Source organism: Bubalus bubalis, chromosome 4 (assembly GCF_019923935.1).
Source record: "Bubalus bubalis isolate 160015118507 breed Murrah chromosome 4, NDDB_SH_1, whole genome shotgun sequence".
Lineage (NCBI taxonomy): Eukaryota > Metazoa > Chordata > Mammalia > Artiodactyla > Bovidae > Bubalus > Bubalus bubalis.
The window spans coordinates 36,712,195-36,737,097 of NC_059160.1; the positions used below are offsets into that span (position 1 = coordinate 36,712,195).

At 40.1% G+C, this 24,903-nt stretch overlaps 1 protein-coding gene across 2 annotated transcripts in view; it reads right to left on the reverse strand.

Annotated features, from left to right (window-relative positions):
* Nucleotides 1-24,903, reverse strand: part of ITPR2 (inositol 1,4,5-trisphosphate receptor type 2) — a 589,849-nt gene that overhangs the window by 420,460 nt on the left and 144,486 nt on the right. The window contains exon 10 of one of the 2 annotated variants that reach the window (XM_025285008.3): nt 12,837-12,881. The exons of the other annotated variant lie outside the window; for it this stretch is intronic. Coding sequence (XP_025140793.1) covers nt 12,837-12,881 — 45 coding nt within the window. The remainder of the gene's footprint in view (nt 1-12,836; nt 12,882-24,903) is intronic. 2 annotated transcript variants of the gene reach the window in all.

Below are 24,903 nucleotides of genomic sequence, written 5' to 3' on the forward strand. Positions count from 1 at the left end.
CCTCTAGAGCCCAGGAGCTGCAACTATTGAAGCCCACGCACCCTAGAGCCCATGCTCCGCAACAAGAGAAGCCGCAGCAGTGAGAAGCCTGCACGCCGCAACTAGAGGGGAGCCCCAGCTCACTGAAACCAGAGAAAAGCCCGCACAGCGATGAAGACCCAGGACAACCGAAAATAAATAAATAAATAAAACTATGAAAAGTTCACAGTCTGAGAGGAAATATTTGTAAGTTATATATCTGATAAGGGACTTGTATCCAGAATATAAAAAGAACATTTACAACTCAACAGTTGTAAAGACAAATAACCCAATTAAAAATTGAACAAATGATGAGACCAAACATTTCTCCACAGAAGACAGAAAAATGGCCAAGAAATATTTGCAAAAGTGCTCAACCTCATTACTAAATAGGAAAATGTATTAGAATGGTTATTGTCAAAGTACAGACAATAACAACTGTTAGGATGTGGAGAGACTGTAACACTCAGTCTCTCCCCATATTGCTGAGGAACACACAATGGTGCAGCCGCTTAGGAAGAGTTTGGTAGTTCTTCAAAATATTAAACATATAACCAGCAATTCTAGGCTTCCCAGGTGGTGCTAGTGGTAAAGAACTTGCCTGCCAATGCAGGAGATGTAAGAGACATGGACTCAATCCCTGGGTCGGAAAGATCCCCTGGAGGAGGGCATGGCAAGCCACTCCAGTATTCTTGCCTGGAGCATCCCATGGACAGAGGAGCCTGGCAGGCTACAGTCCATAGGGTCGCGCAGAGGTGGACATGACTGAAGAGACTTAGCACAGATGCAACCAGCAATTCTAATTCTAGGTATCGACCCAAAAGAAATGAAAGTATATGACCATGCAAAAACTTGCACATGAATGTTCATAACAGCTTCACTTATAATAGCTGAAAAGCAGAAATAAGCCAAAAGCCCATCAAATGATAAACAAAATATGGTACATGCACCAAATGGAATATTATTTGGCCATGAAAAGGAATGACATACAGATACATGCTACATGTATGCACTTTGAAAACATTATGTTAAGTGAGAGAAGCCAGACACTTAAAAGGCCATATATTGTATAATTCCATATATGAAATATTCAGAAAAGGCAAATTCACAGAGACAGTAGATCTGGGTTGATAGGGGCTGCTAGTAGATATAGACTTTCTTTGGTGGGGGTGATTAAAAAAATGTTCTAAAATTAGATAGTGGTTACAGATTCACAACACTGTAACTTCTAAACAGGAGAATCCTTATGGTACGTGAATAACAACTTAGTAAAGCTGTTGAAGGAAGAAAGGAAAGGAAAGAGTGGGGAGGGAGGGAAGATGGAAGAGACAGGGAGGTAGAGGAGGAGGAAGGGGGAGAGGGAGGGAGGAAGGGAAGACTAAAAGAACCAACTAACCAACTCAAAAGTACACTGTTTCATTATCTCTGCCATCCAACTCAACATGAAAATCCAGATATTATACTAAGATTTGGATGAAGGAAGTAGCTTTCCCTGGCGGCTCTGAAATGTACTGGTAACACAGGAATCACACTTCTGTCCACCTCCAAATAACTGAGTCGAGGTCTCAAGAAGATCTACACAATCCTCTTATACAGGGCCCAGCAGAATGTACCATGTGCGACCAGGAACTCCTTCTCAATAGTGAAAATGGTGGTGACATCTGATATTGAAGATAAAGATCACTATGATGAAGAAGGTAGAGAAAGAGGAATGGTAGATTTAAGAAGAGAAAATGCTAATTCTAAAAGGAAAAAACGAAATTCTTTTTTTATTACAACATGAAAACTTGGGGAGAAATAGATCGGGAGAGTTACAATCACAAAGAAATATTATAAAAGAGCTCTTTTTTGGATTTGGCAATGCTATTGCAGCCAAAAGAAAGAACCACCAACATAAAGAGTGTTATTAATACACATGAGGGAAGACTGCCTCAGAATGGAAGAATGCAGAAATAACGGATGAGATCAGGCAGTTGTAGGAAAAAAAAAAAAAAAAAGCCACAATTAAAACACAATTTTAGCTAAGGAAAATAAAATCTAATCAATTATATTGAACCATATTTGAAGAAGGGCTTCCCTGGTAGCTCAGATGGTAAAGAATCCACCTGCGATGCAGAAGACCCAGGTTTGGTCCCGGTGTTGGGAAGATCCCCTGGAGGAGGAAAAGGCAACCCACTCCAGAATTCTTGCCTGGAAAAGTCCACGGACAGAGGAGCCTGGTGGGCTAGAGTCCACAGTGTTGCAAAAAGTCAGACGTGTCTGAGCAATGAACTTTCACACACTTCACTTTCGTATTTGAAGAAATGTTTTATTAACAGAAGATAAGCATGTACCCTAAATACTGGAGAGTCAATGAACAAGTATTTGACAGTTTCTCTCACTGTAGGCCAGTGTAGATGCAACAAATTAGTACTCCAGTCTTCCTGGAGGCATTCCATATCCCTGAAAGGGATCTGTGCGATCTGCACACCAACCTTCTCATCATAATTTAGCTTTTGATGGAGACTTTCCTTCAGGGAAAATGCATTAACTGCCCCAAGGCTTCATGTCTACTCAGCAACTGAGAGGGCTTCCCCAGTAGCTCAGTGTAAAGAATCTGCCTGCAGTGCAGAGGACGCAGCTTCAATCCCTGGGTTGGGAAGATCCCCCGGAGCAGGAAATTGCAACTCACTCCAGTATTCTTGCCAGAAAAATCCCATGGACAGAGGAGCCTGGTGGGCTGTAGTCCATAGGGTCACAAAGAGTCAGATACGAATAGGCGACTGAGCACAAGCATGGGGAGCTGAGAGAGGACCTTGTGATTATATATCAGTCATTTATGAATTCATTTAGTGGAGTCAATCCTCCTGTCTACACTCTCCTTTTTCCTCTTCTGAAAAGCTAATAAAATGAATTTTCTGGACACATAAAGGGAGAGCAGGTCCAGGTTCCTAGAGACTGCCCTCCTACTGAAATGGAGCAGGACCCTATGGTCCTTGTCCCCCATGTCCTCAGCCTGCCTTTTGTCCATGGAAAAACTTTAGCCTAAGAATAGGTCTAATCACAGAAGTGAGAACATGCAGAAACAAAGGAAACCAGTCAAAGGAGACCAAATAATAATAGTTTAGCCATTAAGCAGAGTCAAGGACCTTTAGTTCCTCCTCAAGGGCTATAGATAATATTCTGAGCCATAGTCTGTGAGCTGTTTTGCAGATACTGAAACTCACACAGAGTGGAAGAAGTTAACTACATGATGACCAAACTGTAGCCATGACATAAGCTGCCACAATTCAGAGAACTGGCCTCAAAGAAATGGAAACAAAGCAACCTTGGAAATGAAGATTAACTGTACTTAAAACAATTAAGATGATATAGATCAGACCACCAGTGACCAATTTCAAGATGACTGTCTGGACTGACTGTGCTGTTTCTGCATGTAGCCCCCTCCCTCTGTCTATAAAAGCTCTTGCCTCCAGACTGTTGAGGCGGGGAGGGGAGGGGGACAGGGTTGGGGGCGGGGAGGAGTTGGCTTTGGACAGGCATCTGTCCTCTCCCCCTATCCCTCACCAGTTGCCAGCCTCCGAAATAAAGCAGTTTCTACCAACCTGGCCTCTTTAATGGCTTCTGAGCAATGAGCAGCTGAACCCCACTTTCTACTATATCCCACTTGGTAATATTTCCCTGTGGAATCCTGATAAGAGTGATCAGAGACCTCTCTAGTTTGACACTCTTAAACAGTGAACAATAAAAATCCTTGCCATACAGAAACCTCACTAATTATTAGGACTAACTAAAAGCTCACTTTAAATTACTCATACTATTTAAGACCTGTGGTTTAACTTTAATTACACAGGATAAATGGAATGTATATTGTATCCCCAAATCATCTGCTTAGGTCCTTGGGGATAAAAAGCTTTACTGAACAGATAAGTCCCATTTATAAAAGCATGACAGTTGTTTATTTGGGAATAGGAGCTTCTAACACATTTAGAAGTTTTTTAAAACAGTGCTGTAGTCTAAACCTTTGTGTTTATTAATCTCTTATACTCTGTTAATTTGCTTAACAAGCTGTCATAAGCAGTTTGACAGCAAACTTCAAGCTAGCCCTTTGGAATTTTTTAAACAATGAAATGTGAATAATGAGTTATAAGTATACAATTTCTAAATGAATGGATTGAGTTTCAATGTACAAGAAAATTAATGCTTTATTTCCATAATACAAAAACAGTTTTGTTCAAAATCATGTGCTTGTGGCTTTTGTTTATAAACCCACATCTCTTTTAAAGGAAAAAACAAGACCCCAAAACACTAGTTCCCTGCTGAGAATTACAGAAGCACACTTCTCTCCCTCTTTGCATCATGAAAATACATTACAGTACAACAGAGCTTAAACAGGTGTTAAATTTAACATCAGCTCGTTCTCCCAAACTCTCTCAATTTAGGGCATGCAGGGCCTCAGAATGTTAACCTATTCTGCTGGGCTTTTAGAAAACTAGCATTTACACTTGGAAGGAAAGGCACACCGTCTCTCAGACTGTGTAAGTCGAAAATCCCGTGTGGGAAGCCAGAGAGGATATTAATGGTTCGTTGGCTTCTCCAGCTCCCGGGGGCCCTGCCGGGGCTTAACAGCAGGCAGCCTCCTGTAACACCTTCTCTGTTGACTCATTTGTGAGTCATCGAATTTTTAGCAGAGACATCACGTAGGGATTCTGCTGTGAGGAGCCAGAGACATTCGGTAAGAAATAATGTATGCGTTTTCAGGGCTGATTCAGACCTGTGCACAGCCACTGCAGCCTAAGATGTGCAGGCATCTGTGTCTTGGTCCAGACCCTCTGGGGCTCTCATTGCAGACTTTATGTAACAGACACAACCCTGCCAGTTAAAGCTGCAAACACTGCTTCTCTTGCCAGGGTTCCTTCGCAATCAAGTGCTCTCAAACGAATTCCTAATATGACCCCTTTTTTCTTTCTTTTCCTTATCATCTTACCACTGATGAAAATATATATAGTAATACTCAAAGAACTGGGGGGGGTCTTCTTTCAGAATCTGTACCCCCAAAGAAAAAAATCTATAGAAGTTTCAAGTCTATTTCAGCAAAGTTTCATGCTTCCTAGAACATTTCTGTTTCATGTATGTTTTTGATGGTTCTCAAAGGAAGACAATCTGGCTCCTAAGAGATATTTGGTCATTTACAGAAATACTTTTAGTTGCCACACTTGGGTGGGGGGAGAACAGGAAGGCCACTCCTGGAATCTAGTGAGAAGAGTCCATGGACACTGCTAAAAATCCTACAATGCAAAGGACAGCCCCTACACCAAAGAATGATCTAACCCAAATATTAATATATCAGGATTTCTGGGGTTGAGAATCCCCAGCACAGACAAAAGACATTCCCTCAAAAAATCAGATCACATTCCACAGAAATAAAGTAAGTGAAAATGGGTGGTGTTATCCTCCAAAAAGTCCCCTTCAAAGAGCCATCTGAAAAGATGCAGGCTTTCACGGAGAAAAAAAAAACTAATGACTGTCAGGTTCCCAGCTGGGCTTGATACAGTTCCAATATTTACAGGGTCCCTGTGGATGCTGTACATTTGTAAGATTGGAAATAATAGGCTTCTTTGTAGAATAAATACAGCAATTTGGGTCTTAATGGGAGCTCTGACACACTCCGCCTCATTTCAGCGGCACCATCCATTAACCTTTGAAACTTCAAAAATGGAAGGCAACACTTGATAAAGGTTTCTGAATTACAGGAAAAATATTAACTGGATATTAAATAGGCAACATAAGGAAAATTAGAAAAGAAAATAATTAGCATGGTCACAGTGAATTCAGTGTTACTGGAACCTAGATCTGAGGTGAGATAGCATTGTTTTGGGAAACAGATTTCATTTTTCACAGGCTACACTCCAAATGTTCCTCTGTTTCCTTTCTTAGACAGAAACGTCATTATTGCTAGGTGGTAAATGGTGTATAAAATGAGCAGCCATATTGTTAGCTTTACTGCTCCATATTCTCAGGTTTATTTACTCTCAAGCTAGTGGTTTTAGAGAGAAAAGAAAATGAAATCAAGTGTCCCAGTTGGATGTGCTTCTGAGATGACAGATGAGAGCCAATCATAAAATTCTACAGCAAAAGCAAATCCACCTGTGTGGTATGCAATTAAAGTATCACTAGTAACACTGCTTAAACAGAAGGGTGCTTAGGAGGTGGAGAGAAACTGTACTTCAGAATACAAAGAAACAAAATCTAGCAAGTCTAAGGCTTGATTAACACAAAGAGTGAACTTCACCATGGATTGATTACTTATTTATATGCTCTGTGAGGCTCCATAAGCCTTCACACACTATATTCTTCCCCTCATCTCTGCCCAGAAGCATCAATAGCATCTCCAAATGGTATGGAGTGTAAAAAAGATGAGCACAGAAGATTTAATTCAACTACACAATTTGAAGCTTTGATATGAGGCCCTCTTAAGAGAAACAACTTACACTTTTTTAACCTACTGACATCTTTTACACAATGAGTTGTCCATCCATCTGCTTTGATTTTATCCGCATGACATGCAAGTGAGGGATGTAGGGCAAACATCTTCATTCTATCAGACCGGTGAAGAAACTGAGTCTCAGGAAAGCTACCTGACTTGTCTGAGGCTATGCAAGTTTATGGTGGTGCTGAAGCAGAGCTCTCTTGTCTCTACACCACGCTCAAGAAGCCATACAGAATATCACAGAAATAAACCTTGACAAAGAGAAAAACAGTCCTTGACATCCAACAGCTGGCCTGGTATATGAGCCAGGCCTTGGAGTTGCTAGGAGCTGGCCTGACACTCGAGCTGGGCCTGGTGAATATGGACAATTTCACAAAACAGCAACACCAGATAAGGCCACTTCATGACTGGAGTGATCTAGGCAAAACAACACCACTTCATAACCATGTCTGAACACCAACAGATTGTGAATATTGTACAAGCCACAAAAAAATGATGATCCTGTTCTCCTCTACCAAGTATGAGCAACTACTGCCTCTTTAGCAAGGACATGGATCTCACCTACCCTGCCCATAGATAAAATGTATTAAGACACCTCTTCATCCTCACAGCATTCCTATACACAGCAAAGCTTCACCTGTTTAAGTCATCCCCAAAATCAACTGCATAAGCCCAAACCCTAAAATAGGTTCTTCCTAACACGTGCTCACTGAGATAACCCACAGTTCCCCACAGTGTGAGTGCAAAGAGTAATGAACCCCATTTGTTCAAGAAGGCATATTTTCCTAGTGGTCTCTGATTCGAACCATTGTGAGCACAAACAAGCTTACAAGAACACACTGTGCTTTTTAAACATGGCGTGTTCCTAAGTCATCAGAAGGTAAGAGCCCAACAATCCTGGTACAGCTACTTGAAAATCAAGGCAAGAAAAGCCCATGCTGCTGCTGCTAAGTCGCTTCAGTCGTGTCCGACTCTGTGCGACCCCATAGACCGCAGCCCACCAGGCTCCCCCGTCCCTGGGATTCTCCAGGCAAGAACACTGGAGTGGGTTGCCATTTCCTTCTCCAATGCATGAAAGTGAAAAGTGAAAGGGAAGTCACTCAGTCGTATCCGACGCTCAGTGACCCCATGGACTGCAGCCTTCCAGGCTCCTCCGTCCATGGGATTTTCCAGGCAAGAGTACTGGAGTGGGGTGCCATTGCCTTCTCGGGGGATAAAATTGAATTACAAACAAAAGATCCAATTTACCTTAAAAAACAAAACAAAACAAAACTACTTCTCTATTTAAAGATACTTTGACACGAATTAAAGTTTTTACTGGATCAGTGACCTGATACTTCCGTTTATTTCTATTGTAAACATGATAATCATTTTGCAGAGAGGAGTCAAACAGGACTGACTCAGGTCCAGAAATTCTGATTTGATTCATCACCTCCATAATCATTATCCTCATAAAACATAAATTTGCATACCAATATACAACAGTAATCACTTTATTCCAATGGTTTCCATCAAACAGCAGAATTTTGGGTGATGCAGTAATAATACCTGCTCATTCCAAAAGGGATGGCTAAATTCCTACCAAATTGTATTATAGACTTTGTCTATTTTATATCAAAATATCTGACTAAATTGCTTTTAGGGCTTCCCAGGTGGCATTAGTGGTAAAGAATCTGCCTGCAATACAGGAGACATAAGAGACACTGGTTCGATTCCTGGGTGGGGAAGATTTCCTGAAGAAGGAAATGGCAACCCACTCCAGTATTCTTGCCCAGAGAATCCCATAGACAGAGGAGCCCCGCAGGTGGGCTACAGTCCATAGGGTCGCAAAGAGTAGGACACAACTGAAGTGACTTAACATGCATACAAATTGCTTTTAAAGAAATCCAGCCCTACTGAGAGTCACATATAGAAAAGGTGGTAATCACATATATGAAGCAGTAGACACCATGGGGCAACAGCAAGTTGTACTCAGTTTAAAACAGTTCAGTACAATTCACTTCATTTGCTCAGTCATGTCCAGCTCTTTGCAAACCCATAGGATGCAGCATGCCAGGCTTCCCTGTCCATCACCAACTCCCAGAGCTTGCTCAAACTCATGTCCATCAAGCCAGTGATGTGATCCAACCATCTCATCCTCTGTCATTCCCTTCTCCTTCTGCCTTCAATTTTTCCCAGCATCAGGGTTGTTTCCAATGAGTCGGTTCTTCACATCAGGTGGCCAAAGGATTGGAGCTTCAGCTTTAGTATCAGTCCTTCCAATGAATATTTAGGACTGATTTACTTTAGGATGGACTGGTTGGATCTCCTTGCAGTCCAAGGGACTCTCAAGAGACATCTCCAACACCACAGTTCAAAAGCATCAATTCTTCGGCACTCAGCTTTCTTTATAGTCCAGATCTCACATCTATACATGACCACTGGAAAAACCTTATCCTTGACTAACTTTTGTTGGCAAAGTAATGTCTCTGCTTTTTAACATGCAGTCTAGGTTGGTCATAGCTTTCCTTCCAAGGAGCAAGTGTCTTTTAATTTCATGGCTGCAATCACCATCGGCAGTGATTATGGAGCCCCAAAAAATAAAGTCTCTCACTGTTTCGTTTCCCCATCTATTTGCCATCAAGTAATGGGACCTGATGCCATGATCTTAGTTTTCCGAAAGCTGAGTTCTAAACCAACTTTTTCACTCTCCTCTTTCACTTTTATCAAGAGGGTCTTTAGTTCTTCTTCACTTTCTGCCATAAGGGCAGTGTCATCTGCGTATCTGAGGTTATTGATATTTCTCTCAGCAATCTTGATTCCAGTTTGCACTTCATCCAACCCAGCATTTCATATGATGTACTCTGCATATAAGTTAAATAAGCAGGGTGACAATATATAGCCTTGACGTACTCCTTTCCCAATTTGGAACTAGTCCGTTGTTCCATGTCCAGTTCTAACTGGTGCTTCTTGAACTGCATACAGGTTTCTCAAGAGGCAGGTCAGGTGGTCTGGTACTCCCATCTCTTTCAGAATTTTCCACAGTTTGTTGTGATCCACACAGTCAAAGGCTTTGGCATAGTCAATAAAGCAGAAGTAGATATTTTTCTGGAACTCTCTTGCTTTTTCTGTGAACCAGTGGATGTTGGCAATTTGATCTCTGGTTCCTCTGCTTTTTCTAAATCCAGCTTGAACATCTGAAAGTTCACAGTTCATGTACTCTTGAAGCCTGGCTTGGAGAATTTTGAGCATTACATTCCTAGCATGTGAGATGAGTGCAATTGTGCGGTAGTTTGAACATTCTTTAGCATTGCCCTCTTTGGGATTGGAATGAAAACTGACCTTTTCCAGTCCTGTGGCCACTGCTGAGTTTTCCAAATTTGCTGACATATTGAGTGCAGCACTTTCCCAGCATCATCTTTTAGGATTCAAAATAGCTCAACTGGAATTCCATCGCCTCCACTAGATTTGTTCGTAGTGATGCTTCCTAAGGCCCACTTGACTTCGCATTCCAGGTTGTCTGGCTCTAGGTGAGTGACCACACCATCATGGTTATCTGGGTCATGAAGATCTTTTTTGTATAGTTCTTCTGTGTACTCTTTCCACCTCTTCTTAATATCTTTTGCTTTTGTTAAGTCCATACCATTTCTGTCCTTTATTGTGCCCATTTTTGCATGAAATGTTGAAATGTCACCTTGGTATCTCTGATTTTCTTGAAGAGATCTCTAGTCTTTCCCAGTCTATTATTTTCCTCTATTTCTCTGCATTAATCACTGAGAAGGCTTTCTTATCTCTCCTTGCTATTCTTTGGAACTCTGAATTCAAAAGGGTATATCTTTCCTTTTCTCCTTTGTTTTTCGCTTCTCTTCTTTTCTCAGCTAGTAAATCCTCTTCAGACAACTATTTTGCCTTTTTGCATGTCTTTTTCTTGGGGATGATCTTGATCCTCCAATACAATGCCACCTCCATCTATAGTACTTCAGACACTCTATCAGATCTAATCCCTTGAATCTATTTGTCACTTCTACTGTATAATCATAAGGGGTTTGATTTAGGTCATACCTGAATGGTCGAGTGGTTTTTCCCTACTTTCTGAAATTTAAGTCTGAATTTTACATAAGTTCATGATCTGAGCCACAGTCAGCTCCTGGTCTTGTTTTTGCTGACTGTGTATAGCTTCTTCATCTTTGGCTGTAAAGAATATTATCAATCTGAATCTGGAATTGATTATCCAGTGATGTCCACATGTAGAGTCTTCTCTTGTGTTGTTGGATGACCAGAGCGTTCTCTTGGCAAAACTCTTTTAGCCTTTGTCCTGCTTCATTCTGTACTAAATGGACAAATTTGCCTGTTACTGCAGTTATCTCTTGACTTCCTACTTTTGCATTCCAGTCTTGGGTGTTAATTCTAAAAGATCTTGTAGGCCTTCATAGAACCATTCAACTTCAGCTTCTTCCGCATTACCAGTTGGAGTATAGACTTGGATTACTGTGATATTGAATGGTTTGCCTTGGAAACAAATAGAGATCATTCTGTCACTTTTGAGATTGCACCTAAGAACTGCATTTTGGACTCTTGTTGACTATGAAGGCTATTCCATTTATTCTAAGGGATTCTTACCCACAGTAGTAGATATAATGGTCATCTGAGTTAAATTCACCCATTCCAGTCCATTTTAGTTCGCTGATTCCTAAAATGTCAATGTTCAGTCTTGCCATCTCCTATTTGACCACTTCCATTTTACCTTGATTCATGGACCCAACATTCCAGGTTCCTATGCAATATTGTTCTTTACAGCATCGGACTTTACTTCCATCACCAGTCACATCCACAACTGGGCATTGTTTTTGCTTTGGCTCAGCCTCTTCATTCTTTCTGGAGTTATTTCTCCACTCCTCTCCAGTAGCATATTGGACACCTACCAACCTGGGGAGTTCATCTTTCCATGTCATATCTTTTTGTCTTTTCATTCTGTTCATGGGGTTCTCAAGGCAAGAATACTGAAGTAGTTTGCCATTCCCTTCTCCAGTAGACCACATTTGGTCAGAACTCTCCACCTTGACCCATCTGTCTTGGGTGGCCCCACAGGGCATGGCTCATAGTTTCACTGATTTAGACAAGGCTGTTCTATGTGATCAGTTTGATTAGTTAAAACATTTAGTTATATTTTTTTTGTGCAACTAATTTCAGACAATCGAAATTATTTGCTAGAATGTTTACGATTAGGCATGAAAATGTTGAGAAGTTTTGTTCTCTTAAGTATGTTTTCAGATCATAAAAATTATTTAAACTTTCTATCTGGTCATATAAAATCAGTTTACTTATAAATTTTGAACCACTTCTAGATGTTTACCAGCTTTTGTGTGTCATGGAAAACAGGAGTCAGGGTTGCCAGTTTTCTACTGAAAGAGGGGAAACTGAATCAGTTTAAAAAATAGTTCACAGTCTTTTCCTGTGGGAAACTGAGAAACAGGAGTTTGATTTTTAGGTTTTGTCCTTAGTTGTTTCTAAGGACAGCAGTTGCAGAAGTAACTTAAAAATATAACAACAATAATATAAATAATAATTAGACATACAAAAAAAAAAGAAATCTAGCCCATGATCTGGGCTTTATTTATATCACATCAAAGTGTCCTGAATTTCTGAATTTTTAATAAGTTTCAGGTATATAGCATCATAATTCAACATCCTATAGTACACAGTGATGACTACCGGAAGTCTAGTTACCATCTATCACCACACAGTTTCACTTGTACCCCAAACCCATTCCCTCTGGCACATCCCTTCCTCTCTAAAATTTTATTGAATTAAATCATGTTGTCATCATTAAGTCATTTTCTTTACAAGTGGAGACGAGATGAGCAGGATGAATAATAATAAGTATTTTTAATGAAAAATAATTGAGATCTTTTTGAGTAGCACAGGGTAGAATATTAGAAACAAAAATTATCTACTTGTCAAATAGTTCAATTTCTCTGCATAAATAAAACCCAAGTTATTTTGAATCAAAAATGATTTTTCTGTTGTCCTATTTTAATTTTGTCACAATTCCACTCCTCTTTCCTAATTTCTATGCACTTCTGAAAACTAAACCTAGACCCAGCATACCTCTGAGACCCAGCTGCCTTCAGCACTCTATCATAAATAGTCTCCAAATTGCTAGAAATCTCCTTAAACACCCACTACTGATCATCTTCTTATACTCTAAGCTACCTCATCATTTACTTTTATCTTTGATCCACAAACTCTACTCAGAGTCTCTCTCTCAGAGTCCCTAGTCTTCATGTTGTCTACTAACTTTTCAATTTGTTCATATAAAATATAAATAGTATGTTTGTATTTTATGGAGGAAAAAAATAGTTGTACTCACCACATTTTTTCCTTCATTTTGGGCATCTCGATAATCAGGGTTAAGCTAAAAATCAAAAAAACAGAACTAGTTTTGAATTGCTATTAAAAGTACATTAAAAAGAACAGTGATCTTTAACTCCAGTTCACTATATTCCCAGGGAAGCCTGGTGTGCTGCAGTCCACGTGGTCGCAGAGTCAGACATGACTGAACAACTGAACTGAACTGACCTGATACTCAAAGGTGGTGAAGTGATGGAGAATCCACCTGCCAATGCAGGAGATATGGGTTCAATCCTTGGGTTGGGAAGATCTCTTGGAGGAGGAAATGGCAGCCCACTACAGTATTCTTGCTTGGAAAATTCCATGGACAGAGGAGCCTGGTGGACAGGCTACAGTCCATGGGGTCACAAAGAGTTGGACACAACTGAGCACACACACGCACACACACAATGTATACTTAACTAAATTTCACATAAAAAGAGGCTAAGAAAAAAGGTAGTACCAAATACCTTCAAATCCGAGTGGCAGGAAACTAGAGGTAAAATACCAAAGCTATGGCCTTTGTTTATATCAAAGAGTTGACATTTTTAAACAAGTGAGAGCTGACAACCTCACCTCCTAGGAAGCATTTGAGAAACTTCATTTTGCCCACCACAAAACCTGCCATTGACCAATAATACAGACACCAAGTTTTAAAAGTAGACCAAAGGCAAGTTTTAACTGTGATTCAAGATCCTGCTGCACGTGCTATACACACAAGAAAAGAAAATCAACCAAAAGAGGAACTATATATATATATACACACACACACGCACACACACACATATATATACATATACACACAGACACGTATCACCTACGTCAACTAATGCATGAGGATTATTTAACAAAAAAGAACTCATGTCTCTGGGTTGGGCTGTGGAGTAGTTTGGGGGTCATTCCAATGAGAAGCATGAGATCTGGATATGCTGTGTGTTGGCCCACACATTTCCAGCTGGCTAGAATTCGTAATTCCTGACTCCCACTGGATTTCAGTTCAGTTGCCCAGTCATGTCCAACTCTTTGCAAACCCATGGACTGCAGCAAGCGAGGCCTCCCTGTCCATCACCAACTCCCGGAGCTTGCTCAAATTCATGTCCATCGAGTCAGTGATGCCATCCAACCATCTCATCCTCTTTTGTCCCCTTCTCCTCCTGCTTTCAATCTTTCCACCAGGCTACACAGTTTCAAAAAGGCATCCTTATTGATCATTTGGTTTACAGGCTGTTTTCTCAAAATAACAAGCTGTCCAGTTGAATGTAATCCTATTAATGTGAGTCAGTTTGTGTATATAATATGCAACACCAGGTAATTAAAGTCACCACTTAAGACATAAGGCTAGAGGTCTTTTTCAGTATGACACTTGGTTAGTAGCTCTGATGAATGCCCCTGCCAATTAATTGCTAAATATTAATGAAGGTGTTGGAAAAAGATCAAAAAGCAAAATACTCTCAATAACATTGGAGACTTAGACTGAAAACAACCTAAACCTTAAATCTTCAGTGAATTGACAGTAATTATAAAGCTGGAGGAGAGGCAATACCTCCCCAGTTGTCATCTCATGGCAAATCTCAACCTCACTTCAGACTAGTGGCCAAGTGAACACAGTTCAGAAGATACTGGCCTTGGTTCCATGATTTGCCTGCTGACCTACAGAACCTGAGTATTCACCAACCAAAGACCCACACAGAAGTGCTTCTCCATCCCTGAAAAGCTGCTATGGAATGGAGCAGAAAATTTTCCCCCCATCCTTCATCTGGGCTTCTCAGGTGGCACTAGTGGTAAAGAATCTGCCTGCCAACGCAGGAGACACAAGAGAATCAAGCTTGATCCCTCAGTCGGGAAGATCCCTTGGAAGATGAAATGGCACCCTACTCAGTATTCTTGCCAGAAGAATCCCATGGACAGAGGAGTCTGGCAGGCTACATACAGTCCATGGCGTGACAAAGAGTCAGACACAACTGAATATCTGAGTATATCCTTCCATCCACTCTCCATTACCTCTTTCTGTTTCTCATGATCAAAGAGATATAACAAAGCTCAGAAAGCAAATGGGCAGAAAGCAGAGGGAGCAGATGATGGCAGAGGGTTTTCTAAGAAGCTCTGCCTGAAGAATCAGCGAGAAGAGAAAAAACTGTAGCTGCTGCAATCTGGAATGACACTGCGTGATGATGGAGATAACAGGGAAATAGCAGAGGAGCCAGGAGGAGACACAACCACAAGAGATCCCAGGGATGCAGAGTCGACACCTGCTGGAACTGGGAAGTAGGCAGGGACCCTGTAGGCTGTCCTGCAGCTAAAGATTCGGCAAGAGGATTGAGAAAAAGAAGAGGAATAAAAAGACCACCCACTCAACCCTTCTGCTTCTGAGGATAATAAGGGAGGAAAGCATGAAAAAAAACAATATGGGACAGATTACAAAGTATGTTAAAACAGGGGGAATTTGTTCTCAGAGTCTTTCTGAGTATTATCTATGGTGTCTGCAAGCATGCTCAGTCATGTCTGACTCTTTGCAACCCCATGGACTGCCTGCCAGTATCCTCTGTCCGCGGGATTCTCCAGGCAAGAATACTGGAGTGGGTTGCCATTTCCTTCTCCAGGAGGTTTTCCCCACCCAGGAATCGAAGCTGTGTTTCCTGCATTTCCTGCACTGGCAGGTGGATTCCTTACCCACTGAGCCACCTGGGAAGCCCAATATGATACAAGATAAGCTTTCAGGAAATGGCTTGGCACATTCAAGAGAGTACAAGTAAACACTGCCTCTATGTGAAGATAGCAAAATATGAATGTCTGCTGCTGCTGCTGCTAAGTCGCTTCAGTCGTGTCCGACTCTGTGCGACCCCATAGACGGCAGCCCACCAGGCTCCTCTGTCCTGGGATTTTCCAGGCAAGAGTACTGGAGTGGGGTGCCATTGCCTTCTCCGATGAACAGCTAAAAACATAATATAAAATAATAAGATAAATAATAAAATAATTAAAAAGTAAAGAATCACAATATAAAAAGAAGCTAAATTAATGGGAATTTCAATAATAATGAAAACATACATAAATACAAAATTAATGTCCATGTCAGCAGTAGGAATGAGCATAGTTGATGTTATAGGAAATGACTGATGCAAAGAACAAAAATTGAACAGCTATCTTTCAACACAGAGGAAATGTAAAGAAATGAAAATTAGGAAAAAGGAAATAATCATAGAGGACCAGAGAATGGGGTCAACTAATGGGTCCATCAACTAATGGACCTCCAGAGTACTAAAAGGAAGAGAAAATAAGTGAAACATAGGCAATAATCAAAGATAGCGGAAAATAAAGCTTTCCTCAGCTGAAGAAAGAACAGTGTATGCTGAGTTCATATTCCAGGAGTTTCCTGCAGACCATATTCGAGGAAAATCAACTAACAAGACACACTCATTTGAAGATGATGGGAAAGGTGGGGAGGAACAATGGTAGGAATATAAAACTGAGCTAGAAATTAGGCTTAGACAAAATGTATATCATGTAACAGGAGACTGGATTAGCAAAACATGGCATATTCAAGCAATGGCATTCTAGTCAGCAATAAAACATAGAGCTGCTGATGTTCATAACAAAGAAGGATCTCAAAAGTATATACCATGGAATATTACTCAATCGATAAAAAAAAATGAAATCCTGCCATCTGCAACGTCATGGATGGACCTTGCGGGCATTATACCAGGTGAAATACGCTGGACAGAGATTGGCAAATACTGTAGGCTGCAGTCAACGGGGTCGCAAAGAGTCGGACATGACTGAGTGACTAAGCACAGCACGGGCAAATGCTGGATGAGCTCACCTATATGTGGCATCCAAGACAAAGAAACAAAAAAGCAGGAAATGAACTTAGAGAACAGATTTGTGGTTACCAGAGGCGGGGATGGTCGTGGCAGAAATGGATGAAGGCAGAGTCAAAAGGCACAAACTTCCAGTGATAAGACAGTAAGTCCTGGGGATGTAATGTACAGCATGGTGACTACATTTAATAATACTGAATTGTATATTTGGAAGCTGCTAAGAGAGTCGATCTTCAAAGTTCTCATCACAAGAAAAAAATTTTACAACTGCAGTGATGGATGTTATCAACATTTACTGTGGTAATCATTTCTATATATATGTCTATATAGATCATTTCTATATATGTGTATGTGTGTGTGTGAAGTCGCTCCAGTCATGTCCAACTCTCTGTGACCACATGGATTGTTGTCCGCCAGGCTTCTCTGTCCATGGGATTTCCCAGGCAACAATACTGGAGTGGATTGCCATTTCCTTCTCCAGAGGATCTTCCCAACCGACGGATCAAACTTGTCTCTTGCATCTCCTCCATCGGCAGGCAGGTTTTTTACCACTAACGCCTATATATATACATATCCTTACCACTACCACTATATATATATATATCAGATCAGATCAGTTGCTCAGTCGTGTCCAACTCTTTGCAACGTCATGAATTGCAGCACGCCGGGCCTCCCTGTCCAGCACCAACTCCCGGAGTTCACTCAGACTCACGTCCATCGAGTCAGTGATGCCATCCAGCCATCTCATCCTCTGTCGTCCCCTTCTCCTCCTGCCCCCAATCCCTCCCAGCATCAGAGTCTTTTCCAATGAGTCAACTCTTTTCATGAGGTGGCCAAAGTACTGGAGTTTCAGCTTTAGCATCATTCCTTCCAAAGAAATCCCAGGGCTGATCTCCTTCACAATGGACTGGTTGGATCTCTTTGCAGTCCAAGGGACTCTCAAGAGTCTTCTCCAACACCACAGTTCAAAAGCATCGATTCTTCGGCGCTCAGCCTTCTTCACAGTCCAACTCTCACATCCATACATGACCACTGGAAAAACCATAGCCTTGACTAGACGAACCTTTGTTGGCAAAGTAATGTTTCTGCTTTTGAATATGCTATCTAGGTTGGTCATAACTTTCCTTCCAAGGAGTAAGCGTCTTTTAATTTCATGGCTGCAGTCACCATTTGCAGTGATTTTGGAGCCCCCAAAAATAAAGTCTGACACTGTTTCCACTGTTTCCCCATCTATTTCCCATGAAGTGATGGGACTGGATGCCATGATCTTCATTTTCTGAATGTTGAGTTTTAAGCCAACTTTTTCACTCTCCACTTTCACTTTCATCAGGAGGCTTTTTAGTTCCTCTTCACTTTCTGCCATAAGGGTGGTGTCATCTGCATATCTGAGGTTATTGAGATTTCTCTCGGCAATCTTGATTCCAGCTTGTGTTTCTTCCAGTCCAGCATTTCTCATGATGTATTCTGCATATAAGTTAAATAAACAGGGTGACAATATACAGCTTTGACGTACTCCTTTTCCTATTTGGAACCAGTCTGTTGCTCCATGTCCAGTTCTAACTGTTGCTTCCTGACCTGCATACAGATTTCTCAAGAGGCAGATCAGGTGGTCTGGTATTCCCATCTCTTTCAGAATTTTCCACAGTTTATTGTGATCCACACAGTCAAAGGCTTTGGCATAGTCAATAAAGCAGAAATAGATGTTTTTCTGGAACTCTCTTGCTTTTTTCATGATCCAGCGGATGTTGGCAATTTGATTTCTGGTTCCTCTGCCTTTTCTAAAACCAGCTTGAACATCAAGAAGTTCACGGTTCACATATTGCTGAAGCCTGGCTTGGAGAATTTTGAGCATTACTTTACTAGTGTGTGAGATGAGTGCAATTGTGCGGTAGTTTGAGCATTCTTTGGCATTGCCTTTCTTTGGGACTGGAATGAAAACTGACCTTTTCCAGTCCTGTGGCCACTGCTGAGTTTTCCAAATTTGCTGGCATATTGAGTGCAGCACGTTCACAGCATCATCTTTCAGGATTTGGAATAGCTCAACTGGAATTCTATCACCTCCACTAGCTTTGTTCGTAGTGATGCTTTCTAAGGCCCACCTGACTTCACATTCCAGGATGTCTGGCTCTAGGTCAGTGACCACACCATCGTGATTATCTGGGTCATGAAGATCTTTTTTGTACAGTTCTTCTGTGTATTCTTGCCATCTCTTCTTAATATCTTCTGCTTCTGTTAGGTCCGTACCATTTCTGTCCTTTATCGAGCCCATCTTTGCATGAAATGTTCCTTTGGTATCTCTGATTTTCTTGAAGAGATCTCTAGTCTTTCCCATTCTGTTGTTTTCCTCTATTTCTTTGCATTGATCGCTGAGGAAGGCTTTCTTATCTCTCCTTGCTATTCTTTGGAACTCTGCATTCAGATGCTTATATCTTTCCTTTTCTCCTTTGCTTTTCACTTCTCTTCTTTTCACAGCTATTTGTAAGGCTTCCCCAGATAGCCATTTTGCTTTTTTGCATTTCTTTTCCATGGGGATGGTCTTGATCCCTGTCTCCTGTACAATGTCACGAACCTCATTCCATAGTTCATCAGGCACTCTATCTATCAGATCTAGGCCCTTAAATCTATTTCTCACTTCCACTGTATAATCATAAGGGATTTGATTTAGGTCATACCTGAATGGTCTAGTGGTTTTCCCTACTTTCTTCAATTTAAGTCTGAATTTGGCAATAAGGAGTTCATGGTCTATACACACACACACCAAGTCATTATATTGTAGCTACAACTATGTCAACTATATTTCAATTTTAAAGTGGGAGAAGACACATGTGGTATGACTCCATTCATATGAAATCTAAGAACAGACAAAAAGCTAAACTGTGGTTAAACAAACCAAAAGGTGAGTGGGGGCATAAGGGAGAGGGGTTGCCAGTCCAAGAGCCACTGGACAGCAGTCTTCCAGTTTTCAGAGCAGACAGACAATGGGGAGGGGGAGAGGTTATAAAATAGGAATCCAGTTACAAGTTGCCTCTTGGTGCCAGGCCAGTAACTGGGGAGATATGAGGCTGAACTTTATTTTTCTATGGAGATGTGTACCTCAAACTCCTTAAATTCCCCTGAATTATGATTAAACGAGTCAGTTCCAGAACAGTACTACTCTTGCTTTTGGAATCCAACAGTGAAAGGTAGAAAGTGAAAAGATAGGGTACTGATTAATCAAACTCAAAAAGACACACCTTTACCCAGTAGTAATGAAAGTTCCAACAAAGGGCACAGAAGGGGTTTATTCAGCTTTCTTAGTCAAGTAGCAGTGTTTTAGGAAATTTCGTGGAGGTTCAATGGTAGGAATTGGCTGTTTTCACTGCTAGGAACTGGGTTCAATCCCTGGTCAGGGAACTAAGATCCTGCATGCTGTGTGGTGTAGCCAAATTAAAAATAAAATAAAATGCCTTTAACAAAGAGAGGATCATTGTTTTATTTTTTTTCAGTTTGAAGAATTCAGAATTTTCTTTTAAATTAAAAAAATATATATATATATAATACTAAAATATAGTTAAACTATATTCAAAAGGTATGCAGCAAGTTTAACCAGGATATATCATATGGTCAAAGTTTTCATCCAATAAGCATTTGGACTAGTTGGTTACAGAAACTGTAAAGTAAATCATATTCATGCTAGAAGCCATGACATATCCATCACAAAAATGTGTATAAAAACAGGAATTAACGTACCAAAGTCAAACACAGAATCACATATGCCCTTTAAGACACAGGTCACATTCTACCTTAAAGTCAATGTTACTTTCTAAAATTGTCTTCACACATTTCACCCTTTTAGCATCACCCAGTCCAGTCCCTGACAGATGTGTGGGGAACTGGATTCCAGACTCTGGTCTGGAAGGAAATACCATGGGTCTTAGGAGAGGTCACCTAACCCTGAAAGAACTGAGGATCCTCATCTGTAAAAGAAAGAAGTCTATGACTAAAGCCTAATCACACTTATTCCACGTCACTAAATTTTACATACTAATGTCTTTGGTAGCAGTACTAAAGATGGTGTTCATCAGTTAGATTTCGTCCCATCTTGTGTCTCACAGACTGCAATGTGGCCTTTTTTATAAAGAATTATTGCTTCAGTAAATTCATTAAAGTAATATAATAATAATAATAGTAAGGAGGAGGAGAAGAAGAGAAAGAAAAAGAAGGAGAAGGAATGAGTACCCAAGTAAATCTATGGCTACATAAATTCACCAACATTAACCAAAGATCAAATAAATATATGCTTTACTATATGTTTTAATTATACTGCTGATATCCTTCTCTAACTATAACCATAACAGTAATTCAGCAATTAGACTAAGGATGAATCAAAAAATATATTTCTAAAGAAGGGGAAAAAAGACACAGTGATATGAAGCTTCCTGAATCTTTTAGGACTTTAAAGGAAGTATTTCCTTATGTTAAAAGATGAATTATAAATCTGGCATTAGAGAGAGAGATCTAATATGTTATTCAATCATTTACTCAATAAATATTAATAGAGCATCTATAATAGACAAAGAATGGTGGCATTAGGTATTTTCACAAAGACAAAGAGAATATGGTCCCTGACCACAGGACCTTACAATCTAGAAGGGAAAATAAGACATAAATACAGTTAGCAGTAATACAAAATAGAATGTGACAAGAGATACAAGACAGGAATGAATAATTTATAAATAATAATAGGTCAGAAGAAGGCGGGATCTGTGGTGGGCAAATTTATTCAGGAATTATTCATGAAGGGACTTCGCTGGTGGTACAGTAGATAAGAACTCGCCTGCCAATGCAGAACACAAGGGTTCGATCCCTGGTCCAGGAAGATTTCACACGCAACAGAGCAAATAATCCTGTGCTCCACAACTCCCAAAGCCCACACACCTAGAGCCTCTGCTCTGCAACAAGAGAAGTCAACAGAATGAGAAGATCACACACTGCAAGGAAGGGTAGCCCCAGCTTACCACAACTAGAGAAAGCCCAAGTGCACCACAAAGACCCAGCACAGCCAAAAAATAAGCCAACAAATAATTTTTTTAAAAAAAGAATTATTCTTGGATAAGGTAGCACATGAGTGAAGCCTTGAAGGACAGGTAGAATTACAACTGGGAGAGAAGGAAATATTTTCTATATAAAATAGGTTCTCAGAAAAGAAATGCTGTATAGCACAGTGACCTCTACTCAATACTCTTGTAATAACCTATGGGCAAAGAATCTGAAAAAGAACAGATATATGTACATTTATAACTGAATCCCTTTGCTTTACACTTGAAACTAACACAACATTGCAAATCAACTATACTCCAATATAAAATTAAAAGTTAAAAAATAAAATTTTAAATTAAAACTGAAAAAAAAAAAAAAAGACAGACAGAAGGCCAGAATGAAGAAGACAGGCAGTACAAGGGGAGCTACTGCCAAATATCTGAGAAAATGAGCCTTGATCAGAGAAGGCCCGTAAATGTCATTTATAGAATACTTTTTATATGCTTTTCAAGGTTAATTCTCCCCATACAATTATCCTATTAGAAGCAACCCTTAACCCCATTTTCGAGGTGAGACACCTGGGGCACACCAAGTGAAGTACTCCATACAAAATCAAACCACTGAACAGCAGCAGGTTATTCACAAGCACTGGTCTGACAGTTCCAAAGCTCCATCTTTTAGTTCTGATAGCCAATGACTTCCCTCCCACCCCCATAATAAGGACTGGTATGATCCAAGGTGAGAAGGAAGGCCTAACCAATGGGGCTTTTTTGCCACATGCTAACGGGTTTGCATCTTCAGGAAGATTTTGCATATATCACTGGGAAAATGTTTGCAGAAACAGCGCACTAAAAACCCTCCCTTGGCCATCGTTAGCAGGAGACAGAGACAGATGATAAAAGGGACAATGCAACCAAGTGCAGGGTTGGAATAATTGGTGGTAGAGTCCCAGCATCAATAAAGATGCTGAAATAGAAAGGAGAAAGTGGATGGGAAAGATTCTACAGAGATAGAGTCAAGAGAATCTGAAGGTTGAGGGAGAAAACTGAGGGAGAAAAAGTGTTTATCATGACTCCCAAATTTTTCACCCAGAGCTAAGAAAACTTAGTCTCTCTGGGGAAACAATTTCATCTTAGATATGATTATTGGAGAAGGCAATGGCAACCCACTCCAGCACTCTTGCCTGGAAAATCCCATGGACAGAGGAGCCTGGTAGGCTGCAGTCCATGGGGTCACTAGGAGTCGGACATGACTGAGCGACTTCACTTTCACTTTTCACTTTTATGCATTGGAGAAGAAAATGGCAACCCACTCCAGTGTTCTTGCCTGATGAATCCCAGGGACAGGGGAGCCTGGTGGACTGCTGTCTATGGGGTCACACAGAGTCGGACACAACTGAAGTGACTTAGCAGCAGCAGCAGCAGCATGATTATTCAGTTTCAATGGCAGTGAAATATCTAAGATCAAACTCATGGCCCACTGCAGCCAGGAGAGTAAGTAACAGAAAGAGAAGAGAAAGAGCAAATAGGCACTAAACTTTTTTTTTTTAATTTTTAAAAATTATGTCTTTATTTATTTGGCTGTATTGGGTCTTAGTATGAGCTCTCTTAGGTGTGGCATGTGGAGTCTAGTTCCCTGACCAGGGATAGAACTCAGGCCCCCTGAATTGGAAGTGCAGAGTTTTAGTCATTGGACCACCAGGGAAGTCCTGAAATCAAGCTTTGAAGGGAATCTTCATTTAAGTGGCCAAAGAGGACTAGAATGAAGTCAGGCAGAGCATACGACAAGTTAGAATAGAAAAGTGGCAGAGAGACAGATTAATATCATAAGCACCGAGACAGTGAAAGTCATGGCTGTACCACTTATCAAATTAAAGACAGCTGCAACTGTCTCTCTAAAGAACAGCAAGCAGCAGATGGCAAGTTGTAAGTCCAAAATTTATGTTCATTTTCATAAAAAAAAATATTACTTTTTGTAATGAAATGTCTTTTGATCAATTTTTATCATATATAACACTGAAGTCATAAAATCAACACATGTATAATTTTAAATAGTTATATGTTCCTCTTTCCAATGACAAGGCATTTCAGAGCCAAGCTATTATTGTTAGGGCCAGAAAAGAATGGAAAAATAACATTTACAGGACGCTGACATGTACCAGGCATCATTTATATTTTGATATATATTTATTGTATATAAAGAGTCTGGTATGTATGTTCCTCTATTGTATATAAATTTTGCATACATATATATATATATATACACACATACACACACATATATATAAAGACCCTTTTCATATACTATGGCTGATATATTTGAAAGAGAACCAAACATTGAGGTGTTTAAAACTACAGCCCTAATATACATAAGATTCTATGCTAATGTACAAGTTCTTGAGTACTAAGTTTTTAATTAACTAAAATCCAGACTACGCTCGAGTTAGGAAATAAGTGTTTACTGCCATCTGGTGGAAGTCTGGCCTATCTACAGATAAATAAGCTAGTTGTCTTAAAACAGGTAATTACAAAATCTTTAACAAAATTATTTTTCACTGTCGCTCTTGGGAAATGATCATCAAAAGTGAGTCCTTTAATAACATCCAAAGAAATAAAATGCAGCAGATTAGAAACTGAGATATTTGAGTTATAATTCTTTTCACAGCTGTGGAAGAACTATTTACTAAGGCTTTCATATTGTCCCTATTCAAATTATGATAAAATTACTTTCTGAACCACAGACAGCATTGTGAACACTCCTGCACCAATAAGGTGATATAAGAAAAAGATCTATGGCAAAATGGCAAGGAGTGTGCTGACAAGCGTGCTGTATGTTAAAAGCAAGGTTCAAAAGGGAAGGGATACATGTGTACCAATGGCTGATTCATGTTGAGGTTTGACAGAAAACAACAAAATTCTGTAAAAATTATCCTTCAATTAAAAAATAAATTTTTAAAAATAAAAAAAAAGCAAAACTATATGAGCGTTTACTTCCGTTCATGTCACCTTATTTCTTGCCTGGCCCACAGAAACTGACATTATAGAAGAAAGCCTAATAATACAGTCACAAATGCCCTGTTACCTAATTCACAATTAAATATTTTGTTCCACATTTTGTCATGAGTTAGTAGCACTGTATATTATTCAAAAATAAACCCTTAATTCGCTAAGACAACACTGTTGGAGATATTCAAACTGAGTAAGGGTTCATTTC